A 20939-nucleotide genomic window follows, 5' to 3' on the forward strand; every position below is an offset into this window, starting at 1 on the left:
TCGGTGATTTAGCTTCAAAGAAGTTTTCATCATGAAGAAAATTAATTACAGATTCTGTTTATGCAAAAAAAAACAGAACCAACCTTACGGTGATTTCCAAAAATAACACAAACTTTGGTTTTTAACATTTAAACGTCAAAAACTAGTCAAATTGACGTTTAAATTTTATCCTTTACGATATTTTTAAAGCTTTAAAAAACATTTACGTGATGCAAATATTATTTTTATTAATAATTTTATTCACAACTTGTAAATAAAAATTGTTTCATCCCTTTTCTTATCATCCTGTAGATAATAAAGTAAAGATTTTGTTTTACTCTAAACTCTAAATAATAAGAATCTATAATAATAATTTATTTTGATTTCATTTATATGTTTATATAATCTCTTTGATGATTTAGGTGATATAAACTTTAATTTTTTTATTGTACCATGTGTGAAGAATAGACAACTTTACACGATAGCAACATTAAATATCACATTATTTATGTAAAAAATTTTACATAAATATTAAATGTCAATCATGAGTCAACGTCTGTTTAAAATTTATATCGTAATAACATTATATGAATTAATAATGTGGTCAATTTAATAAAAAAAATGTATTTATTAATAAATAACATGCCAGTCAAATTCTACAATAAAATCGCAAAACGCGATGTAAAGCTGCTTTTTTGGTATGTTATTTGGACTCTGGGGTGTGAATCTACGTTTTGCAAGAAAAAAAAGTTGTGCTACACATTTTAGGAGTTTTTGCAGTTTTTACGGATTGCAACGGAATGTTGCATTATGCTAACGTGTCAGTACTTAGTAACGACTTTTCTCGGTACTAGGTACTGACACGTTAGCATAATGCATTTAGGAAACTTATTACCACGAAATTTCATAACAACGTTAGCCTGAGTGTTTTTTTAGCTTTAACCCACCTTGCCTCTGAAAAAAACTCTGAACTGTTCATAAATTTTACAATCGTAGTCCACGTAGACTGCTATTTTACACAAAACTGCTTTGTGTTTTCATTAATGCATTAGACTTTACACCCAAGCACCTGGTTACCTCGGGGATGTTTTTAGTATTCATGGGTGTGCTTTTCGCCTTGAACATGTTTTGCTTGTGAAAAAAATACTTTTCAATTTTCTTCTTCAAAAAAGGTTTTAATTTTTTCCGCCAAAAAGAAAAAACCTACAGGATTCACGTTTTTCTTAAATGCAGAAAATGTTCCTACTTTTGGAAAATTTTAGTGGAAATTGCGATAAAAATTTTTAATTTTTACGAAAAAACCTTCCTGCTTGCATAGTGAATAGCTTAGAACTATGCAATTTTTGCACATCTCATTAGGAGCTTTAAACTATAAAATTTTTTATAAACAAAGAGATGCTTTATTTAATAAAAATAACGAGTAGTAAAAAAAAATAAATTCAAATTATTCTAGAGTAGACACACTCCCAAGCTTTAACATGGATATAGAAATACGATTTGTTGTACGATAAATTTCCGAAAGTTATCTATGAATAAATACTATTTGAATACTTATTATTCATAATGGGTTTCTTCTTATTTATTTTGTTATTTATTATTCGCTATGCATTTAATTATTAGGTATTAGTATATTTATTATGTATTAACATATTTATTGGTTTCTTGCATCTGATTGACATTACAACGTTGGTATTATTTGAACAGTATTCTATTAATAGTAAATATTGCGTACTGCAATAACTAATAAAGAGATGAAGTTTTTAAAAAATGGGTACTTTTTATATATTTTTATTTATATTTTCTATTATTTTATTTAATTTTTATAGTCGTTACCCGCACGCTTCAACCCATGACACCCTAGCCCCCCCCCACCATCGCAAACCAAATTTGCTTAACCCAAAAAATTTAGTGTTATTTATGTGCTAATTAGTTGCTGTATTCCCGATTTTGTTGCTCCAGCCGTTTAGCTGGAATCAACGATTAAAAGTGGGGTTGCTAGGTTGACGTCACAGTTTTATATAGTTCGAGAGGATTTTTCTATTGCAGATCGATACAATTTTAAATAAAAATAATATCAATTGACGGCGCGTCTTCAAATATAGAAAATTTCATCATGTAAATATTGATTATAGCAATATTAACGAAGAAATCAATGAAGAACAATAATTTCATATCCTTGACAATGTGGTCATCAAAACAAGGTTGTGCACGCTTCGTGAGATGGCGTAACCATCATCTCAGTTCTCATATAAGTATTCACTTTTTGCATTTGTGCCGTCATTAAGATTTGGGGGGGGGAGGGCAATTGTGACGCCAACCTAGCACCCCAACTTTTAATCGTTGATTCCAGCTAAACAGCTGGAGCAACAAAATCGGGAATAGCGCAACTAATTAGCACAAAAATAGCACTAAATTTTTTGGGTAGAACGAATTTGTTTTGTGGTAGTAGGGGAAGGGCATGCATAGGTTGGACTGTAAAAGGTAGACTTTTTCGTAAATGTTTTATCGGATTCTTAAAGCGGGAATAGAGCAACTAATTAGCACATAAATAGCACTAAATTTTTTGGTTTGAGCCAATTTGGTTTGCGATGGTGGGGGGGGGGGGGGGTAGGGTGACATGGGTTACGCTTCACCAGGGAAATAATCAAGACGAATGCAAAGAATAAGTCTAATATTTGATATCTGATATACGTATATTTTATAATTGTAAAAGTTTGTGAGGATACATGGATCTTGTCTCTTTCACGCAAAAACTACTGAACGGATTTGGATGGAATTTTGAACACAGATAGTTTATAACCTAGATTAACACATAGCATACTTTTTATGCCGATAGTATGTTCCCATGGCGAAATTATTGCTGATTTTTTTTTTTTTTTTTTTGGAATTTTATAATACTTATAACAGTTTCTTAAAATAATTCCACGACAGCTCAAAATTATTTCACCTATAGAAAATTACATAATCATCGAGTATCAACGGCTAAACTTTATTTTCAACAAAATTAAGGTTCCGCGCCAAAAAATTAAAATCCATAAAATTGTGAACTAAAGGAAGAATAAAGGAGATCAAGGAAAGTGAGGCTATAACACAGTAGTCTTTGTTTTATAGAGTTGAAATTACCCAACAAAGCGGGCAGGTATCTGCTAGTAGGAATATAAAATAATCCAATATTCATACTTAGTCAAACGAGATAGTAGTCAACTATCTTTTTTTCTTGGTCACAAAGGAAACCTTTGGATTACGTTCTTGATTCATCGTTTTATTATAAAAGTAATAATTAGTCTAGAATATGCTTTGCAGAGAAAAAAAATACACCATATTACTCAAAGTAATATACGTTCCGTAAAATTTCCGTTTTGATAAATTAATACTTAAATCACTTATAGCGTATATTTTCTTCAGAATTCTAAAAACTTCAAAATTGTAACTTCCAACACAAACTTCCGTCTCTTCATAAATGAATTTTGAAAAATTCATTCTGCAGCAATCTTCTACGCCATCAAAAGTTTACCCACGAGAATGAATAAATACTGGAGCAATTATAGTAGATGAGTTACAGTTGAAATATTTTGTGCCATAAGATCTTGTGGGTGGGTATAGGACGAAGCATGTAGAGGGCTCAACGAGGGGAATCAGCGAGGAAAGTATTATGAAGATTTGATAGTTGGGTTAATTTTTGGTGTGTATACCTACTGACGCCTGTGACCAAGAATCAAACACATTGGTATTACCACTTCCAATGCTCTAAGTAGTTATTACCAATGGTTGCTTTTTGAAAATCGTTAATAACAAAACTTAAAGAAAGAAAATCTTTAAAGCAAATTCGATATAAACGGCACCCTGTCTTCAGACAAGAGAGTCCACCTAGAGATACTACAGTGAAACCTTAAGGAAATAACTCAAGAAATACTATTTTCGAATTCAAAATTTAAACTCCTCCTGATAAACTCCTGAACTCGAATGGCTACCGGTCTAGTGTCTTTGCACTAGTGGAGTTAGTGATTGATGAGATTGATCCGAAAAATTGATATTATTCGGTTTACCCTATACCCAAGCGACATTGTTGAGAATAGTTCATCCTGGTTAGAACCAGCTTTTGTTATTTAGAAAAATAATTAATTTAATTTCTCAATTTGAGTATTTGATTGGCGTTTAAGTTACCATCAATAAAATATAGGGCCAATCTTTACACAAATTGCTACTAATATGGAAAATTATATGTTTTCGAGTTCTAGAGTCGGCTAACAAGACAATATTTATACTTGCCCAAATAATGGAACAAAGAAAAATATTCCGTACCCACAAGTATTGAGAAAAACAACAGGTGTTTTCTCTTTTCTTTCTTTTCCATTTAACCAGAGCAGTCACAGAAACGCGTGGTCGGATACAGCTAGTATTTGCATAATATTTTTTTATAATTAAACATAGATGTAGTCATGTTTATTTTAATATGAATTAATATCAACACAACTTTTAATAATTAATGCAAATATAAAAGCAACACATTTTCCCCTCTATAGATGCTTTATTGACTTATTATATTCTTTATTTAATTTAATTCTTTTGTATTTTCAGATTTCAGTTTATACCACCAAAAGACACCTCTGTACCATAAATTCTATTCACATTCAATTTTCCATGTTTATCTGGTGTATCTGTAGAAGTGCAAGCATAGACATGGGTTATAAGACAGGTCAAGGTAAAAGAAAAATTTTTTTAGAAGTTTTCCTCATTTCTTCTGCCTTCAATCGAATTTAGATTTACTATTAGTTTAAGTTAGTAGAGGATAAAGTTCTCTACAAACCGTTTTTTAAATATAGCAGAAGAACGAAACGATATTTTGGGAGTACTTGTGGAAGATCGAGTATAATACGAGCATGACTTGATTGCTGTTGAAGCAAAATACCACACACAAGCAATGAGAGACATTTACAGGTATTTAGAAGATCAAAAAGTATAATAGACTGGGATGCACGAATAATCCTGCAAAAAGGTACGTATAGCTGAGCGCTCCATTTTTTGCACCCTCTGTTTCAAAAACGGTTCGACGTATAAAAAACGGTTTTTGTAAAGAATTTTACTCTACAACTTCCTTTTATTCTACAAGGCAAAGGAAACAAGATATTCTCAAAAAACTGATTTTGCGACCATTGACCGTAAATATCTAAGGACATTGACACGTGATTTTTGACACAACACTTGTACTATCAAAATAAAGGGTTGTTAAGTATTCAGCTTATTACGTTAGATTTCGAGGTGAAACCCTAAATATGATTGAACTATTGATCAATGAATGGATTAATATTTACTGCAGTACCAGAAATTAATTTATCTGACCATATCTAGCACGATTTGTTATTAGTATTCATTCACCACCTTTGATTAATTGTTAATAGTTTTCTAATGAAATTTAATTATCTATCAGTAATGTCTATTAATTTTTATTACTAAGTAATACGTGTCCCATTATATTAAAATATTTAAAATTTATACATTAGGTGTAATTCTTTATGTAATTACGTATACGCCCACCCATGTTATAAACGTAAATTATCTTTTTAAATGTAAATTCGTACGTATTTCTAAAATGTAAATTTTCAATTTCTATTCCCATTTTTCAAAAATTGATTATTGTAATCGAGTAAAGGGAAAAAAATGTTAACCCTTGTCACTCAAATTTCTTTTATACTACGTAGATTTAAGAAATGCAAAATAAATCTCTGCCTTCCTCACGGCCTACGAAAAAATGTATCCAGAGCGTTTCTTCAAAACTATAAGGTAAGAAGTTGTTGGTTTACACGGTAAGAAATGCATGGCGTTTATTACAATGCTGGTATGGTATATGGACAGATACTCAAAAAGTATCTCTATATAATATTGTCGTAAGATCCATAACTATGGCGTTATTTACAATACTGCATATTATAAAGACCTGTGGCGCCACTTATATTAGTACAGTGATGTGCTGACGTTTATACTTACATAGTGATATCGGAAAAAATACCGTGTAGTTCGTTCTGATAATATTAAGTGAAAGGGATGAAAATCAATTTCTCAAAAAAATTACTAACCCTCATTTCAACCTTTTATATTATGGCTCAATCAAGTAACAAACATTAAAAAAAATGGGATTCATGAAAATTACTTTGGTTAGATATTTACAATATACTAAAAGTTCTAAATTGTATGAACAACACATTATTGCTGTTATAGTTATTGAAGACTTAGCTCTCTGAAGACTATCTGGGCCATAATATACCAGAGATGAGCTAGTTTAAAATATTTAGGCTGCAGCTGCAATCTGCATTCATACGAGACGACCCAGATACTCTTCAAAGAGCTACGTGTTCAATTTAGTCGCGTCATTTTAAAATTTCAAAATGAATTTTTGGTACTAATTTTTTTTTAATGTTTAGGAAAGTGCATAGATCAATATCGGCATTAAAGTTCTTGCCGCTAGAAAGTTTGACCATTGCTATTAGCCAAATAAGCCAATTATTGAAATCCAATTCTGAGGTGATAGGCCTTTTCCAATTGTCTCCACTGTGTTCTGTCCACAAGTCCAATAAGGTCCCAAAGTGAGGCGTATTTCATCTTCCTATCTTCCTATTGTGCGACCATGCATTCTTTTGCTATCTCTTGGGTACGATAAAGTAGCCGGTTTTATTTTCTACTTTTCAGTATAATAAAAACTTGTCCTTGAAAAGTATTATTTATTAAAATTTTTAATTTTAGACTAAAAAAGGCATGTATATAAAATATGGTGGAAGCGATGGGGAAATCAGAACCTTATCATGCATTGTCATCCAAACTAAACGTGTATACAAAAAACGCGCAAGTGATTCTGAAAACATTCATTCTTCGAACAAAAAAACGTATGAAACGAGCATTATTTCGAATAAAAGTTTCAAATCTCACAGAATCCCTGCCAGCCTTGATTAAAAAGTAATTAATATAAGTTATGGTAGTTTGTTATATTTGCGGTTTCCAGCTTATTATACTTGCGATTGGATATAATTAATTTTTTTTATATAATTATAAAATTTTTATATAATTTTTAATTTTTTTATGTATATACCTATAAAATGAATATCAAACGTTATATTTATCGAAAAGAAAAATAGTTTTTTTAAATTATTCAATACATTGACAGATATATTCCAGCGTCTTAACAGATTTTTAAACTTAACATTTGAGAGACACGTTATTAGATAAATAAACAATATTAAATAATAGATTCAGACATACAGCTGTGCGTAAACTGGGCACTATTAACAGGTAATAAAATCGAGAAGACGCATGAAAATTTAAAAAAAAAAAAAAAAAAAAAACTGTCAATAATTACACAAAAACTTGTATTCCCGATTTGCATTGAAATTTCGGACAAAATTATCGAACTAGTTAGCAAAAAAATTGGTACATGCCAAAATACGTTTCATATACATTCCCAAAAACAGATCGACAAATTTAATTTTTTTGCTTTTGTCCTACAAAAATTTACTATTTAAAAAATATTCCATTTATAAAGTTCTAAATTGATTAAACGATTTTGCTATAAAAAAAACTTAACGCCCCTCTTTTCATCTCTTTAAAACTACAATCTCTTTAAAAGTTTTGATATGATATTAGATTCAATAAACTCACTATTAAAGCTTCCACAAATTTGCAATTTTGCATCTTTTATAGTTTCATTAAGAATTTCTGGAAACTAAATTTGGGAAAATCATCCACTTTCACTCTCTTAATATTTTCATAATTACAGATTGGTAATTATGAAATTAGGCACTATAACCCGACCAAGTCAAAGCTCACTCACCAATTGGCAACCTTCAATCTTTCATAGTGTCCGTTTCTTCTGGAAACTAAATTTCGCAAATTAATGTTCCGAGATTTCCAGAGCATTTCTCTGAAACTGTAAAGCATAGAAGGTTACCGTTTGGTAAGAAAGTTCAAGATAATATTAAAGATGAGAAGAGGTTATTTTTTTTTTTAGAAATTGAATTTCACCCGTATATAATATTAGGAGGGATTGGTATGGAATGAGACACTATAGACCAAAAATTTAAAGCAATATTTCAACTTTCAATTTTCTATCACTAAAGTTTTGGAGAGAAGCTGTGCAAACTTTTTCCGTACAGTGGACAGAAATTTTTTTACGTGTTCGTAATTTATGCACTCGTAACGTAAAATTGGAAGGAGGGGGTTAACATTTTTCAATTACAATAACTTATTTATTGTTTTTAGTTTTTTGCAAAATCGGTAATAGAAGATAATTGTTTTCAGTTTTCTTCTGTTGACGATTGTTTGATATTATATTAACTTTTCTATATATACTTCGTGTATGCATGATGTAACATAAATAATTGGAATTTCCAACAAAATTTTCGAAGGTCAAAACATTTCAATGTTTAATGAGCATATTTGTATCCTAACTAAAGTCACCAATAGATTCTTAGTTGAAAATTACTCAAGAATGTCTTTTTTTTTAAATTGCTCAGCTACTAAGATATCTATAGACTAAGCGTACTAAATAAAAAGTAGTAGTCAATTTACAAAAAAATTCGTTACAGGACAAACTCAGCGGGAAAGGGTCGATAAAAGAGTTAACAAATGTTGGGTAAAAAACAGCTGAATGTTTGCCGGTGGAGAGGAGTGGGGGTTTAAAGATGTAGGGAACGTTTTTATTGCGATTTGCGGCGTAAATATTCGTCCTATCAAAAAAAGTTAAATGTAATAGTCCTCGGCAGTAAAAAAATCTAGAACTTTTATTCTTATCATTTTTTAACATAACCTCAAAATTTTCGAGTAAAATATAAAAAACAATTTTTTTGGTTTTTAATTTTTTACTCCGCGAAAAAATAATAGCTTCCTCGAACGCCTCCTCTCCGGTAATGAGAAAAACATTCCCATTGGTACCTTTTTTTCTTTTATACGTGGTATACATGGGCACACAAACCTGTGGCAAAAAAAGTTTTTTGGGACAGAACTATGTTGAAAAAAATTTGGATTTCTCATTGGAAACTGCATAAAACCTCCACAAGCATAGCCCGTCTTCTAAGATTTTAGGTAAAGGGGCCCGGGGAGTTGACACCACCAAAATACAATTAATATTAACTCTATTCACACTCAAATTTTCAAACTTATAACTCATTTGATCCGAACTTGGCTGGAAATCCTTTCCAAATTACTGAAATTAATTCACGTTTCATTTATAATATATTATTCCGTCTAGCCACTAACCGTACATCCCAAATTTCAGCAGATTTGAAAGCATAATTTTTTAAAAGTCTCCAGGCACTCACTTTACCAAAATCCGATTCTGAATATATTGATAAATTTATGTAAAAATCTTTTTAATATTTATTTTATATGTTTACAATGTGATAAGTGGATAAGATAAACAGTATTGTCAATGAACTAACTATTATTAATAGTAATAAAATTAAAATTACTAGATTTCACATGTTTTATTCAAAAACATACAAGACAACAAGACATTTATTTTTAAACGGATATTTGAAAACACCCACCACATGTATTATCAAGGGAAGTGGTATAAATGCAAATTGAATTAATAGTAATCTAGAAAATAATAAAAAGTAACTAATAATAATCATACAAGGTCAATACCGAAAAATGTAATAGCCGTACGCGGCTTTCATTTTTTTGAATATTTGTGCCCAATAACTACAACTATTCTTAGTTCAATAAATTCATTTTTTTATTAAAAAACTAGCTTTTGCCCACGGCTTCGCTCGTAATAATGATTCATTTAATAAAAAATCGTTGATTCATTTAAAGAACCAATTTTAAAGACTTAAGGAAATACGCTGTGTTCCTTTAAAGAATGAAATAAAAAAGTGAGACAGTATACTTTTCTCTCAATCCCTTGTGATAATGATTCATTTAGTGAATCATTGATTCATTTAGTGGACCATTGATTCATTTAGAGGTCCAAACTTAACCTCACTTAACTTAACCTCAAATACTGCAATATACACAATGTCAACTTGCTACCCTTCAACCCGCTTGTCTTCGCTTAGTCCGCCCCCTAAAGGTCAAGTTTACTAACATGCCGTTGGAAAATAAAGCGGCATTCGTTGGTGTATTTCGCTGTTCTCCATATCAATTTGTACAACTCAAGCTTAAAAATGTGTTATTCTGAGATATGAGCTATATTTTTGTCAAGTTTCAATCAAATCCATTCATTAATTTTTGCGTTAAGGTGTAACAAACAAACAAACATCCTTACTTTCACATTTATAAAATATAAGGATAGGCATAGAGATTACATTCTTTTCTACTTACACCGAGTGCCAGCAAAAAGAACACAAATGACATTGTCTAAATTTTATTATAGGTAATTATTTTAAATAAATAAATAATGAATACTTAAAGAAAATCTTCATTGTTTGTTTTGATTTCAATATTTATTCAAACAAAACATTAGTTTTAACATTTTTTATTTTGTGGGAAAAAATTGTCCATAGATTAATAATAAATAAATATTTATAAATGGCGTACATTTCTCAGAATTCTGATAATTTTTTTTTTACTATTGTAAATGTTTTTGTTAACTATTGCTTTACTATAAAATTTGTCTTTTTATTATTATATTGTTTACATGTTTTTATTAGCTCGCTTTCTTATGCATCTGTACCATAGAATATATAATGATCTGTACAAATCTTTCTTATGCATCTAAAAAATGTACAAGTCTTTCGGAAAATTTTCCGACAAAATTAACAAAATTTATTGAGTAAGTTTTCGTATAAGAAAGCATTTAAGTAGTTAGGGGGCGTTCATTAATTACGTGAGGTATTTAGGGGGTGGGGGTCTTAGCAAATATCACGTAATTTTTTTTGTAGCAGAAAATGTTGTAAAGCAGCGTGAAAATCAAGTTAATTTAAAGTTGAATGAATGTAAAAAACGTATCTTGAATTCCAATAGTCACTCTTGACACTGTGCGCGAGTCTCTATAGACTGAATTAGAACAAATATTTTATTAAATTTCATTTAACAATTTATTATTTTATTTTATCACTGTAATTTAAGATTACAGCAATATTCGCAAATACTAGTCTTGCTAGTCTTAAATAAAAGCAATTGAGCAAATTATGTTTTTTTTTTATACCCAAAGTATAAGTTTTGAAAAATTTCACGTGATTGGGGAAGGGGTAAAAAAGTCCTTAAAAATGCCTCACGTAATTAATGGACGTCCCCTTAGTAAATATTTGGATTTTCGCGTTTTATGATTTACAAATCCGTTTTCGAAATAAAAGGGTGGAGACTATTTAAAAAATCACCTGTATAATCTTTATCTATACTATTAAAACTTATATCCAAAAACCGAGAGGTTTGTAGATATAATCCACAAACCTCTCGGTTTGTGGATAGGTATGTGCAATAATTAGTGAGTCTTCCCACACTCCTTTATTAACCTGGTATAGGTCCCGGGTTCAAGTTGGGCCACGTTCTTTAAATATCAGCCTCAGAACAGTTTTTTATTTTTCAATATTCTGCAAAATTTTATAAGAACCATTGAGGTTATTGCTGGGCAGTTAAATAGGGATTTTGGGGACTTGGATCGAACAACTTCATAAAATATTCTGAAAGCCATTCAAAACCTATTTTCCCTTTGAACATGAAAAATCCATAGAAAAAATCATCGAGAATTTTCCTCGTCAGGAAAATTTTTGGATTCACTTTTTTTTGGAGGTTTTTAAAAAAATATGTAATACAAAATAAGGACAATTGTTTTGAGTACGCGGGTATCTAATGAATCGGAAATCACTTTTCCCATAAATTTTTTAACTTCAAAAATTCTTAAAAAGTATTTATTCGCAAGATTTTCAATTTTTTTAAATATGAAAATTTGATACCTAATTACTTACGTTCACATAATAAATTAAATCTCAAGAGAGTTACCACGAAAGAAAATTAATTAATTAACTTTTCCCAGCAGTTTTTTCGTATAGATTTCGATTTTTAAAATTCCTAAATTTTCGGTTGCCACGCTGTTTTTGTTTTCATTGTTAACACTTTACGGCACAAAGGCCGAAAGCGGTCTCATTGTTCAAGGGATAGAGGTAAAGCTGATGCCAAAAAGGAAGGTAGGGGGTAGTCTGGTTTAAAAGTTGGCTTTAGCTTTGTAAGGAGCAAAACTAGCTCTGTTGATGTTCAAGGAAAACAGGAGTTTAAGTAAATGAAAGGCTGTTATGTGATATAATTAAATTAAAAGTTAGTTTTGTCCACCGAAGCGGACAAGTAGCGGCTATTTAAAGATAAACTAGTAGATAACACTTAAATAAATATTGATAGACCCATTACGTTAAACATAAGCATGATCGTTATATTTTTTTCTATTAAAAATTTACAGGTAATTGATACATGATTTTTAATATCAATTAATGTATTTTTATTAAATATAATTGCTTTTGTTATAAATATTTTAAAGGATTATGGGCTGTTATTTTTATCAAAAAGCACTTATGTGACATTTTACAACAACATTTTCTGGTAATACGAATTGCTCTACAAAAGTATGAGTGTCCTATAAGGTCGTTCATTACACACAGAAAGTAAACTGATTTCTACTTAAAAAATCTATTTAAACAAATTTCTTAAAATAATCAAAAAACCCGACTGCGCTAAATAAAAATTGAAAAAAAAAAGTCTTGTAAGTTTACATAGCTTTAAATCACTACAATAATGAGTCCTATGTAAACATCTGGCCTTGTGTTTTGTCTTTTCAGTTTTTATTTAGCGCAGTCGGGTTTTTTGATTTTTCTAATAAATTTTTTATTTTACACTTTGGGGATTTTCAACCGTTGAGAATACTTATTCAATGATACCCCACTTAACATAGTTCGTCGACTTTCATTTTTTGCATACGTCAAAATCATCAAGATCGGCTCCTGGATTGACGCGTTTAGTCTCTAATATGGCAAAAAGGAACACACATACATTATCACTTATTGATAAATACATTATCACTCTTTTACGTCGCGCAGTCGGGTAAAAAAACAATGTCCGGACTGGACATATCAAAGCCAAATCTAAACCACTAACGATAGAAGTTTGAAATTTTCAACCCCTTAAGGGGTTGAATAGAAGTTCAAAGTTTGTATAAAAATCCATAATTTTTGAGTCCACTTATTAACCGATTTTAAAAATTCTTTCTTTTATATAGGTATATATTATCAGCAAGTAACAGGGGCTGTATTTTGTTTTCAAAAAAACAAAAGGGTTCCGCACCAAAACTCAAAATCGATTAAATTTTCAACAAAAAGAAAGTTAAGGGTTGAGTAATGGAAGTGAAAATTATAACGGTAGTTTTTTTTTTTAAAATTGAAATCGTCAATCTACGCGGATGAATAACTGCTAGTGTGATATATTATTTTTAAATTTTTCGTTGTTAACTTTAAAAAAAAAAAAAATATTTTTTCAATATAAAAAATTTGGACCACGATTCATATTTCAATTTTTTTAATTACCTGACAGACTGGTATATTGTTTCTTATTACTGTATTGAGAATCATCCCCGAAAAAAATGTGCGTAAACGAGTTAATTATAAAAAGATTATATTTAAAAGTATTTTGTAGCTTAAAGTAATAAAAATTACTTACCCGAAGGTCCACCAAATATCGAAACACATAATGTTTAACCAAGAAAATGCTGCCAAGAACATAAATATAATGATAAAACCTGTAAAAAATAAATTAATGTATAAATGAAAACTGAAAGGAATATCCGAAAATTCTAATTAAAAATTTTTTATTCTGTTATTATGGTTATGTATCCTTTAGTATCTTTTTTATTTTACCCTATTGTCCCATGCAAGAAACGTTATCACAGTTCTAAAAATTCCAAAATAACAAACAAAGCAAAATATATTGATATTCAAAAAAGCGGTTTCAATTTGCCAATTTACCACATAAACATTACACTAATATTATATCTCATGGTGTCACGCTTTTCAGATAAAGGTGGAGTAGTCCAAGTTATAAGAGCAGGATCTCATCAAATGAGATCCAAACGTTCAAATAATGACAATTCCTCCATACACTTGTAGTTGGGAAAGCGTCCTTTTCTACAAAAAGACAAAAAGATATTTGTCAAATATCTGCTTAGAAAAATTGAAAATATTATAGTATGAGCTAAGATCCTTCGAGATTTGAATTGAGGATAATGATTATGAAATACAAAAGCAGCTTGGGACATTATGCGTCAAATTTCGAATTTCTCTAAGCAGCCGTTTTGACAGTATCACTCTCTCGGTTTAAGTGTATTCAGAAATTGTAGAAACTTTAACATTATCTAGCATTTGATGAACGTGTCCTACTGTTATTACTTCTCGAGGCACGTATTTTACCTTAATTAATAATTCAGGAAAATTTTTGTGTAAAAACTCATTGATATAAATATTCTTTGTTCTCGACTGTAAAAATACAACTTTCAATAAAACCCGGACAAGTTTTTTACGCAAATTGGACCAAATCGCTTTTAAGTTGATTTTTGTAATATAAACAAGGTTCCTTTGAAAAGTTACAAAACCAAGTTCAGCTCAAAATATCACCTTAAGCTAATTCCTCCTTTAGTTCCTCAATCCAAAATTGCTTCAAAGTTGCTTCTTTTGGACGCTTAGCGGCTCTAAAGATGAATCTTTTTTTTAGTTTAATAAATATAAAACGCGATTATGCAAAATTTTGATAGAGTCCGTGTTTTACCAGACATACAAAAATCATTTCAAAATCATTATTAATATTAATTCATTGCGTAAAACGCAGGTATTATGTTGATATGACCATCAGGTTGTTTATCGGTGATGCGAGTTTCTTTTAAAAGCGCTTCTCGAATTTCCCCAGATATGAGGGTTATACCAATCCTAGGAACACCTTAGGGTCTAGCCTTGTGCCCAGTTTAATAGAAATCGTTAGAGCCGTCTTTGAGAAAACCCAAAAAAAAAAGTTTTTCCCGAGAGTGTGGGCCTTCTCGAATTTTCCCGGATATGTGGCTTATACCAATCCTAGAAACACCTTAAAGTCTAGCCTTGTGCCTAGTTTAATCGAAATCGTTTGAGCCTTTTTTGAGAAAACCCCAAAAATCCTGTTTTGGCCTAGAGGGAAGTACCCTTAAAAAAAAGCCTAGGGAAAAAATGAAAAAATCGTCTGGAATAATGACCAAACTGAACCTATGTACCGAGTTTGAGAAAAATCGGTTGGAAATTGAAGGCTCCAGCTTGGTAACAGACATACCGACATACCGACGGACGCAACATTTTTTAAAAACCAGGGGTTTATAAGTTTGACCGCTATGTGTGTGTGCCTGTCTGCCTGTCTGTATGTCTGTGGCATCGTAGCGCTTAAATGGATGAACCGATTTTGATTTTTTTTTGGTTCGTTTGAAAGGTAATTTAACGGAGAGTCTTTTAGCTATGTTTCAAGTGCGAGTTTAGAGCTCCATACCCGGAACAACAACAAAAATAGGCGATGATACTCAAAATCGGTTCAGTTTGGCGAAGGTTCTTAGGAAAAAGGTAATGTAATGGAGAATGTTTTTAAATATGTTTCAAGTGCGAGTATAGGGTTCCGTAGGCGAATAATTTGTCGTGGTTTTTTTAATTTTGTTAATTTCACTTGTTATGAAGTTTGAATTTTGTACATATTAGAAAATTTGATGAAGAGGGGTATCGATGAGATTTTATTTCCGCCGCAGAATAACGAAACAAAAAGTCATACGATTTGATGTTTTTTTTACATATTCTGAAAGGAATCTGTGTGGCTAAAGAAAGAATATATTTTTAGAAAAAAAACTACAATTGCATAGGTACAAGAAGCACTTATTTTTTATTTTACTGTAGTTTTCTTATAGTATTACACAATACATTTAAAAATTACATTGCGTCCATCCTGCGCTTTATAGAAAAAAAACTTGAAATATTACTGAAAATGTAACAGTTTGAGTAAAAATTACACTGGAGCTAAAGTTTGCGTAGGTACTATACAAGTAATATTAGTTGTAGTTTTTAGAATATATAAAGAAAACATCAAGTCTTAAAACTTTTTTTCGTTATTCTGGGACTAGAATGAAGCCTTATCGATACCTCCTATGATGGAGCAACTGTGCATGCCTTGGTAGGGAGTTATAAAGACCTTTTAGAAACAATCTGTAAAAAATGATATAGCTAACAAAATTTTATAGTAAAAAAATTAGGTACTTACCAACTAAAGTGCATATGTCGACGGTACCCCATTTTATTGGTACCATTTTTAATTGTGCTATTCCCAAAACTATTTGTCCTAAAAATAAACTAAAAACATGACCCATCAATGTTTTTCCATGTAAATTTTGTAATTCTGGCAAAAATAAATACACAATCAACGTTGCCAATAAGAATGCACATGATATTAATAAACCATATGCATAAATAGCCAAACGATTTGCTTTACGAGCGTTATTTGGATTATTTGCAGTCATTGGTGGAAAACAACGAAATTTCATTAATGCTTTCTTATTTGGTAGAATAACATTATCGAAACAATAATCTCCAATTGATTTATCTTCCCCATATAAGTATAATTTACCATTAGCCGTTAACAAATCACCTTGACCATCATCGATCAAATATCGTCCTTTTGGACATTTGTAATTTGGTATTGTGCCAAATTTACCTAAAAATTAAAGAAACAAGTGTTTATTTTAACCAACTTTAAAATTCACAATAATTGCGGACACGTAATTTTGTTATCCTTGGTCATTTTTGGCTCTTTCTAGGCTCATTTTAAAGGTAGAAGTAGCTATTAGAGATCCAGAATATGTTGTAAGCATTTAAAATTTTGCAAAGTCATAGGTCACATTTTTTAAGATACTTAGCCGAAATCAGAACTCAACCTAATATAAATTGATAGAAAGATACCATATACCGATTTTCATGACAAAATTAGCATTTTTTATTTTCTCATTATTTTAGCCCAGACTCAGTGCTGGATTTACACTAGGGGCAGTCGGGGCTAGCGCCCAGGGCGGCAAATTTTCTAGGGCGGCAAAATTTGGAAAGTGAGAAAACATTTTCTATATCAATATATAAATAACTAATTCTTTTAAATAAACATTTGATCTTTCAAGAAATATAATTTATGCATTATGTATCAAATTAAAATTTAAGTGAAAACTATTAAAATAAAATTAATTTATTTCCATAAAGGTTTGAACAAATAAAATTTGATACTTTTTTTTCTGGAATTGATAAATTAATATAGTTTTTTTTTTTGAAGAATTAAAAAAAATTTTTTTTCTCATGTTTATTGAGAACTCTAGACATAAAGATGAAGATTTGCTAGTTGCTGTATTATCTGTTCTTCAGTTTTTTTATCTTGATCTCTCAGATTGTCGAAGTCAGTCATATGATAACGCGAATAATGTATCAGGGATTTATTCGAGCTTACAGGCAAGAATTCATGAAATTATATCTTGCAGAACATGCTCCTTGTGCTGCTCATTCTATGAATTTAGTTGGAGTTCACGCAGTAGAATGCGCCCCAGAAGCTGCGTCATTCTTTCATACAGTACAAACTTTATACAACTATTTTACTGCATCGACGCATCGCTGGGAAGTCTTACAGTCTCATACTGAAAAAAGAATTGCGTTAAAAACTTTATCTGCAACCAGATGGTCAGCTCGTTATGAAGCGGTTCTTTTTTCTGCAATTAATTAGTTATTCTAATTCTTAAAAAATAAGATATCAAAACTATTAAAATAAAATTTCAGTCATAGGGCGGCATTTTCTTCAGTGCCCCAGGGCGGCAGAAATTTAAATCCGGCCCTGCCCAGACTTATTATTATTACAAGTCTATTGGAATATTTGAATACATAAAACTATTAAATTATCAATTCCAATCAATCCAGTTTTTACATTCCAAAATTTCATGTCGATATTGCTACAAATAACGAAATTATGAGAGTGTCTTCATCTTAAATGGACCATTTTAATCTATTATGATTAATAGTCCGTTTATAGGTAACCAATCAAAATATAATGGAATCGAAATCAACTGAGTGTGATGGGGGACGTCGTGTTCTGACATCAGATTGAATCTAGTTCACCGGGTTGGTTTAATAATCAAGTTAGATCCTAAAAGGCAAGAGATAGAAGAACACTTTAAGTCAGAAAATTGATCCTCATAAAAAAGTAACATTTTTTATTTAATGCTTTTACTAACTCGACGTAAATGAACCACAATTGGAAGTTAGTACAAGTGACTTTTATTGATTCATCCTTAACATTTTTCTTGAGTTCAGTGCATCAAAATTGCAAAACTTTGCGTGCTTAAAAGGTATAAATTTTATAAGCTTTATACTTAGTATCGAACCGTCGCTTGTTAGGATTAGGATTTGGTTTTCTCTACAACATAGTTTATTTATATAACATATTTAACTCTAAAGCCGAACTCGTTATCAAATGAACCATTGATTTGCTAGCAGAATTATATTCAATTGTAAATTGAGTTGAATTTAAATGATTATTGTACTCGGCCTTAGAACTCGCTTTGAGAAAGAGACACCTTTCACGTTTTTAATGTATATACATAAGCGTGAAAGGCAAATGATTTGACGACAATATAAAATCGTTCACTTTTAATTCCTTATTATTTCCAATAATACCAAATTATTTTCCAGAACAATAGGTAGTCTGTTAAGAGTTTTCTCTTTCTGTTCACCTTAAAATCTAAGGAGTTCCTGTTTTCATACAACGAAGCGAAGACAAAACTTTCAACAATGCCTTGACCTTCAACTATAAATATTTTGAAATGCCTATAAGCATATTATTGAGAACCTAATAGTTGTTTTTTCCAATTTTCTCAGAGTATTTTTGTGATGGAAACTTTAAAGAATCGGTAATTAAATCTGTGTTCAAGCTAGGTTTAAAATAAAACAAGTGAAAATAAACAATTAACTGGGTTAATTGTTGAAATACCATGTATAGACAGTGTTAATTACGCAATCGTTTTTTTTTTTTAACGTCATGTAAGTAATGACTGGGAAATGATGACAGAAAACGTTCTTCCATTTTCTACTGCATGCCTTTTTTAAGAATTTATAATTAACCCTAAATTGTGAAAGATGGAGGGATTATTGGCAGCTGCACGCTTGCACGTCATTAGGCCTTTTTGTCAAAAATTTTAGTGATTTTCCGAGATATTATATATCCTGCCTTTTCAACATAAGGTAGTGTAAAAAAAGTCAAGCTATAATAATTGAAGGCATGCAATTCACAACGGCCGCATGGGCTCAAAGAGTTACATAAAAATGAGAAACAAATAAGATATTTCCGTGTTTTCAAAATGCATTGAATTATCACAACATTTACCCAAAATTTTCCACCCTTGGTCATACGAGGGGCGCATGCCAATTATGATTGTTTTTGTGATGGAAATTTTAATGATTAACACCGGGATATATTTTAAAAACACGGAAATGTCCCATTTTTTCTCATTTTTACGTAATCCCTTGAACCCATTCTGCCGTTGTGAATTACATGACTTCAATTATTATAGCTTAGTTTTGTTTGCACTACCTTGTGTTACAAAAAAGCCTTCCTTATGTTATAAATAAATTGTTTGTTGTGTTTATAAATTATATATAAATTGTGTTTTTATATTATAAATAAACTTTTCTATGGCAGCTTTTTGCCAAGGGTTTGAACTCGACATTATTCGAGGTCGAAAATCTTTATTACCTGGGATATACTATAAACTATGAAGTTGCTTACACTTTAAACGGGAGACTCTATTATCAAAATATGGTGGAAGCTGTGGGGAAAAACTGTGTTTCTACCCTTCGGGAAGTATCTAACTTTTCAAATAGAGGACTTGTATCGAATAGTAAAATAATAATAAAAACTTACTAAATCCCTTGTCAACAATAACTGAATTATTTTTTGAAAAATGTATAAACTTTGGACTATATGGTAAAAAGTCATAAGCAGCAGTACATTTTGGTTTCGATTTATTACGTCTTCCAAATGTTTGTCCTTCATTACAACATTTATTCACACAAATAATATCCTTGTTACACGTTAAACTAATATCACGACACACTCGAGCAACTAATTTTCCATATAAATTTTGATCTAAACAATAACTTCGATTTAGAAACACTTGTTTAATTCCATCAACTTTATTAACAACATGTAATTCTTCGTCAATTAATTGAAAATCATAATCAATTTCAATCATGTCCATCACAGCCTTAGTGCATTCACTTAAACCCACAAGAAAATTTAAAAATTTTGGTGAAGATAAATCATACAATCGTTTAATAAAATAGTGTTCATCTTTTATAAAAGTGAAATTCTTCGAACAATAATGTAAATCAGTATCGTAAACATATCCATTCGGACAACATTTTCGAAAATGTAAAACTTGATCATTTATATATTTCTTATCAGAATTTGTACTAAATTCTGTATAGATTTTTGATAGAACATTACCATTTTTGTACTCAATCATTTTATCAACACAATAATCAATTGGATTTGATAAATTCACAAATTCTTGTATTAAATCAATGTTTTCACCAAATGGATGCAATGGTACCGTATAATCGTAACGTGAATTCAACATATACTCCAAATCCGAATTATTTTTGCCAATAATATCGTATAAACTACCACAAGTATTATTTGTATCAACAAACATTTCACTTGGGCAACATTTACGTAAAATTACACGATTAATTTCATTACAAGAACAATACTTATTTAATAATATATAGACACAAATTATGATAAAAAGTACTGAAGCCATTGTTAAATTTTTTTCTACACTGAAATCACATAACAATATAAGTAACTTCAATTGTTACTTTTGATCAAAATCGGCGTATGAGTTTAATAGAATCTATTGAATAAATTCCTTGATGTTAGCAGTATACGGAATGACTAATAACTAACTG

General features: G+C 30.4%; 1 protein-coding gene across 1 annotated transcript in view; it reads right to left on the reverse strand.

The window, feature by feature from the left end:
- Nucleotides 1-20683, reverse strand: part of LOC123290831 (G-protein coupled receptor Mth2-like) — a 36259-nt gene extending 15576 nt beyond the window's left edge. The window contains exons 1-3 of the mRNA XM_044871169.1: nucleotides 19891-20683; nucleotides 16207-16656; nucleotides 13612-13690 (exon numbers count right to left, since the gene is read on the reverse strand). Of these exons, the coding sequence (XP_044727104.1) occupies nucleotides 13612-13690; nucleotides 16207-16656; nucleotides 19891-20683 (1322 nt within the window). The remainder of the gene's footprint in view (nucleotides 1-13611; nucleotides 13691-16206; nucleotides 16657-19890) is intronic.
- Between the last annotated feature and the right edge of the window lie 256 nt (nucleotides 20684-20939).

The sequence above is a fragment of the Chrysoperla carnea genome, chromosome 1 (assembly GCF_905475395.1).
Source record: "Chrysoperla carnea chromosome 1, inChrCarn1.1, whole genome shotgun sequence".
Lineage (NCBI taxonomy): Eukaryota > Metazoa > Arthropoda > Insecta > Neuroptera > Chrysopidae > Chrysoperla > Chrysoperla carnea.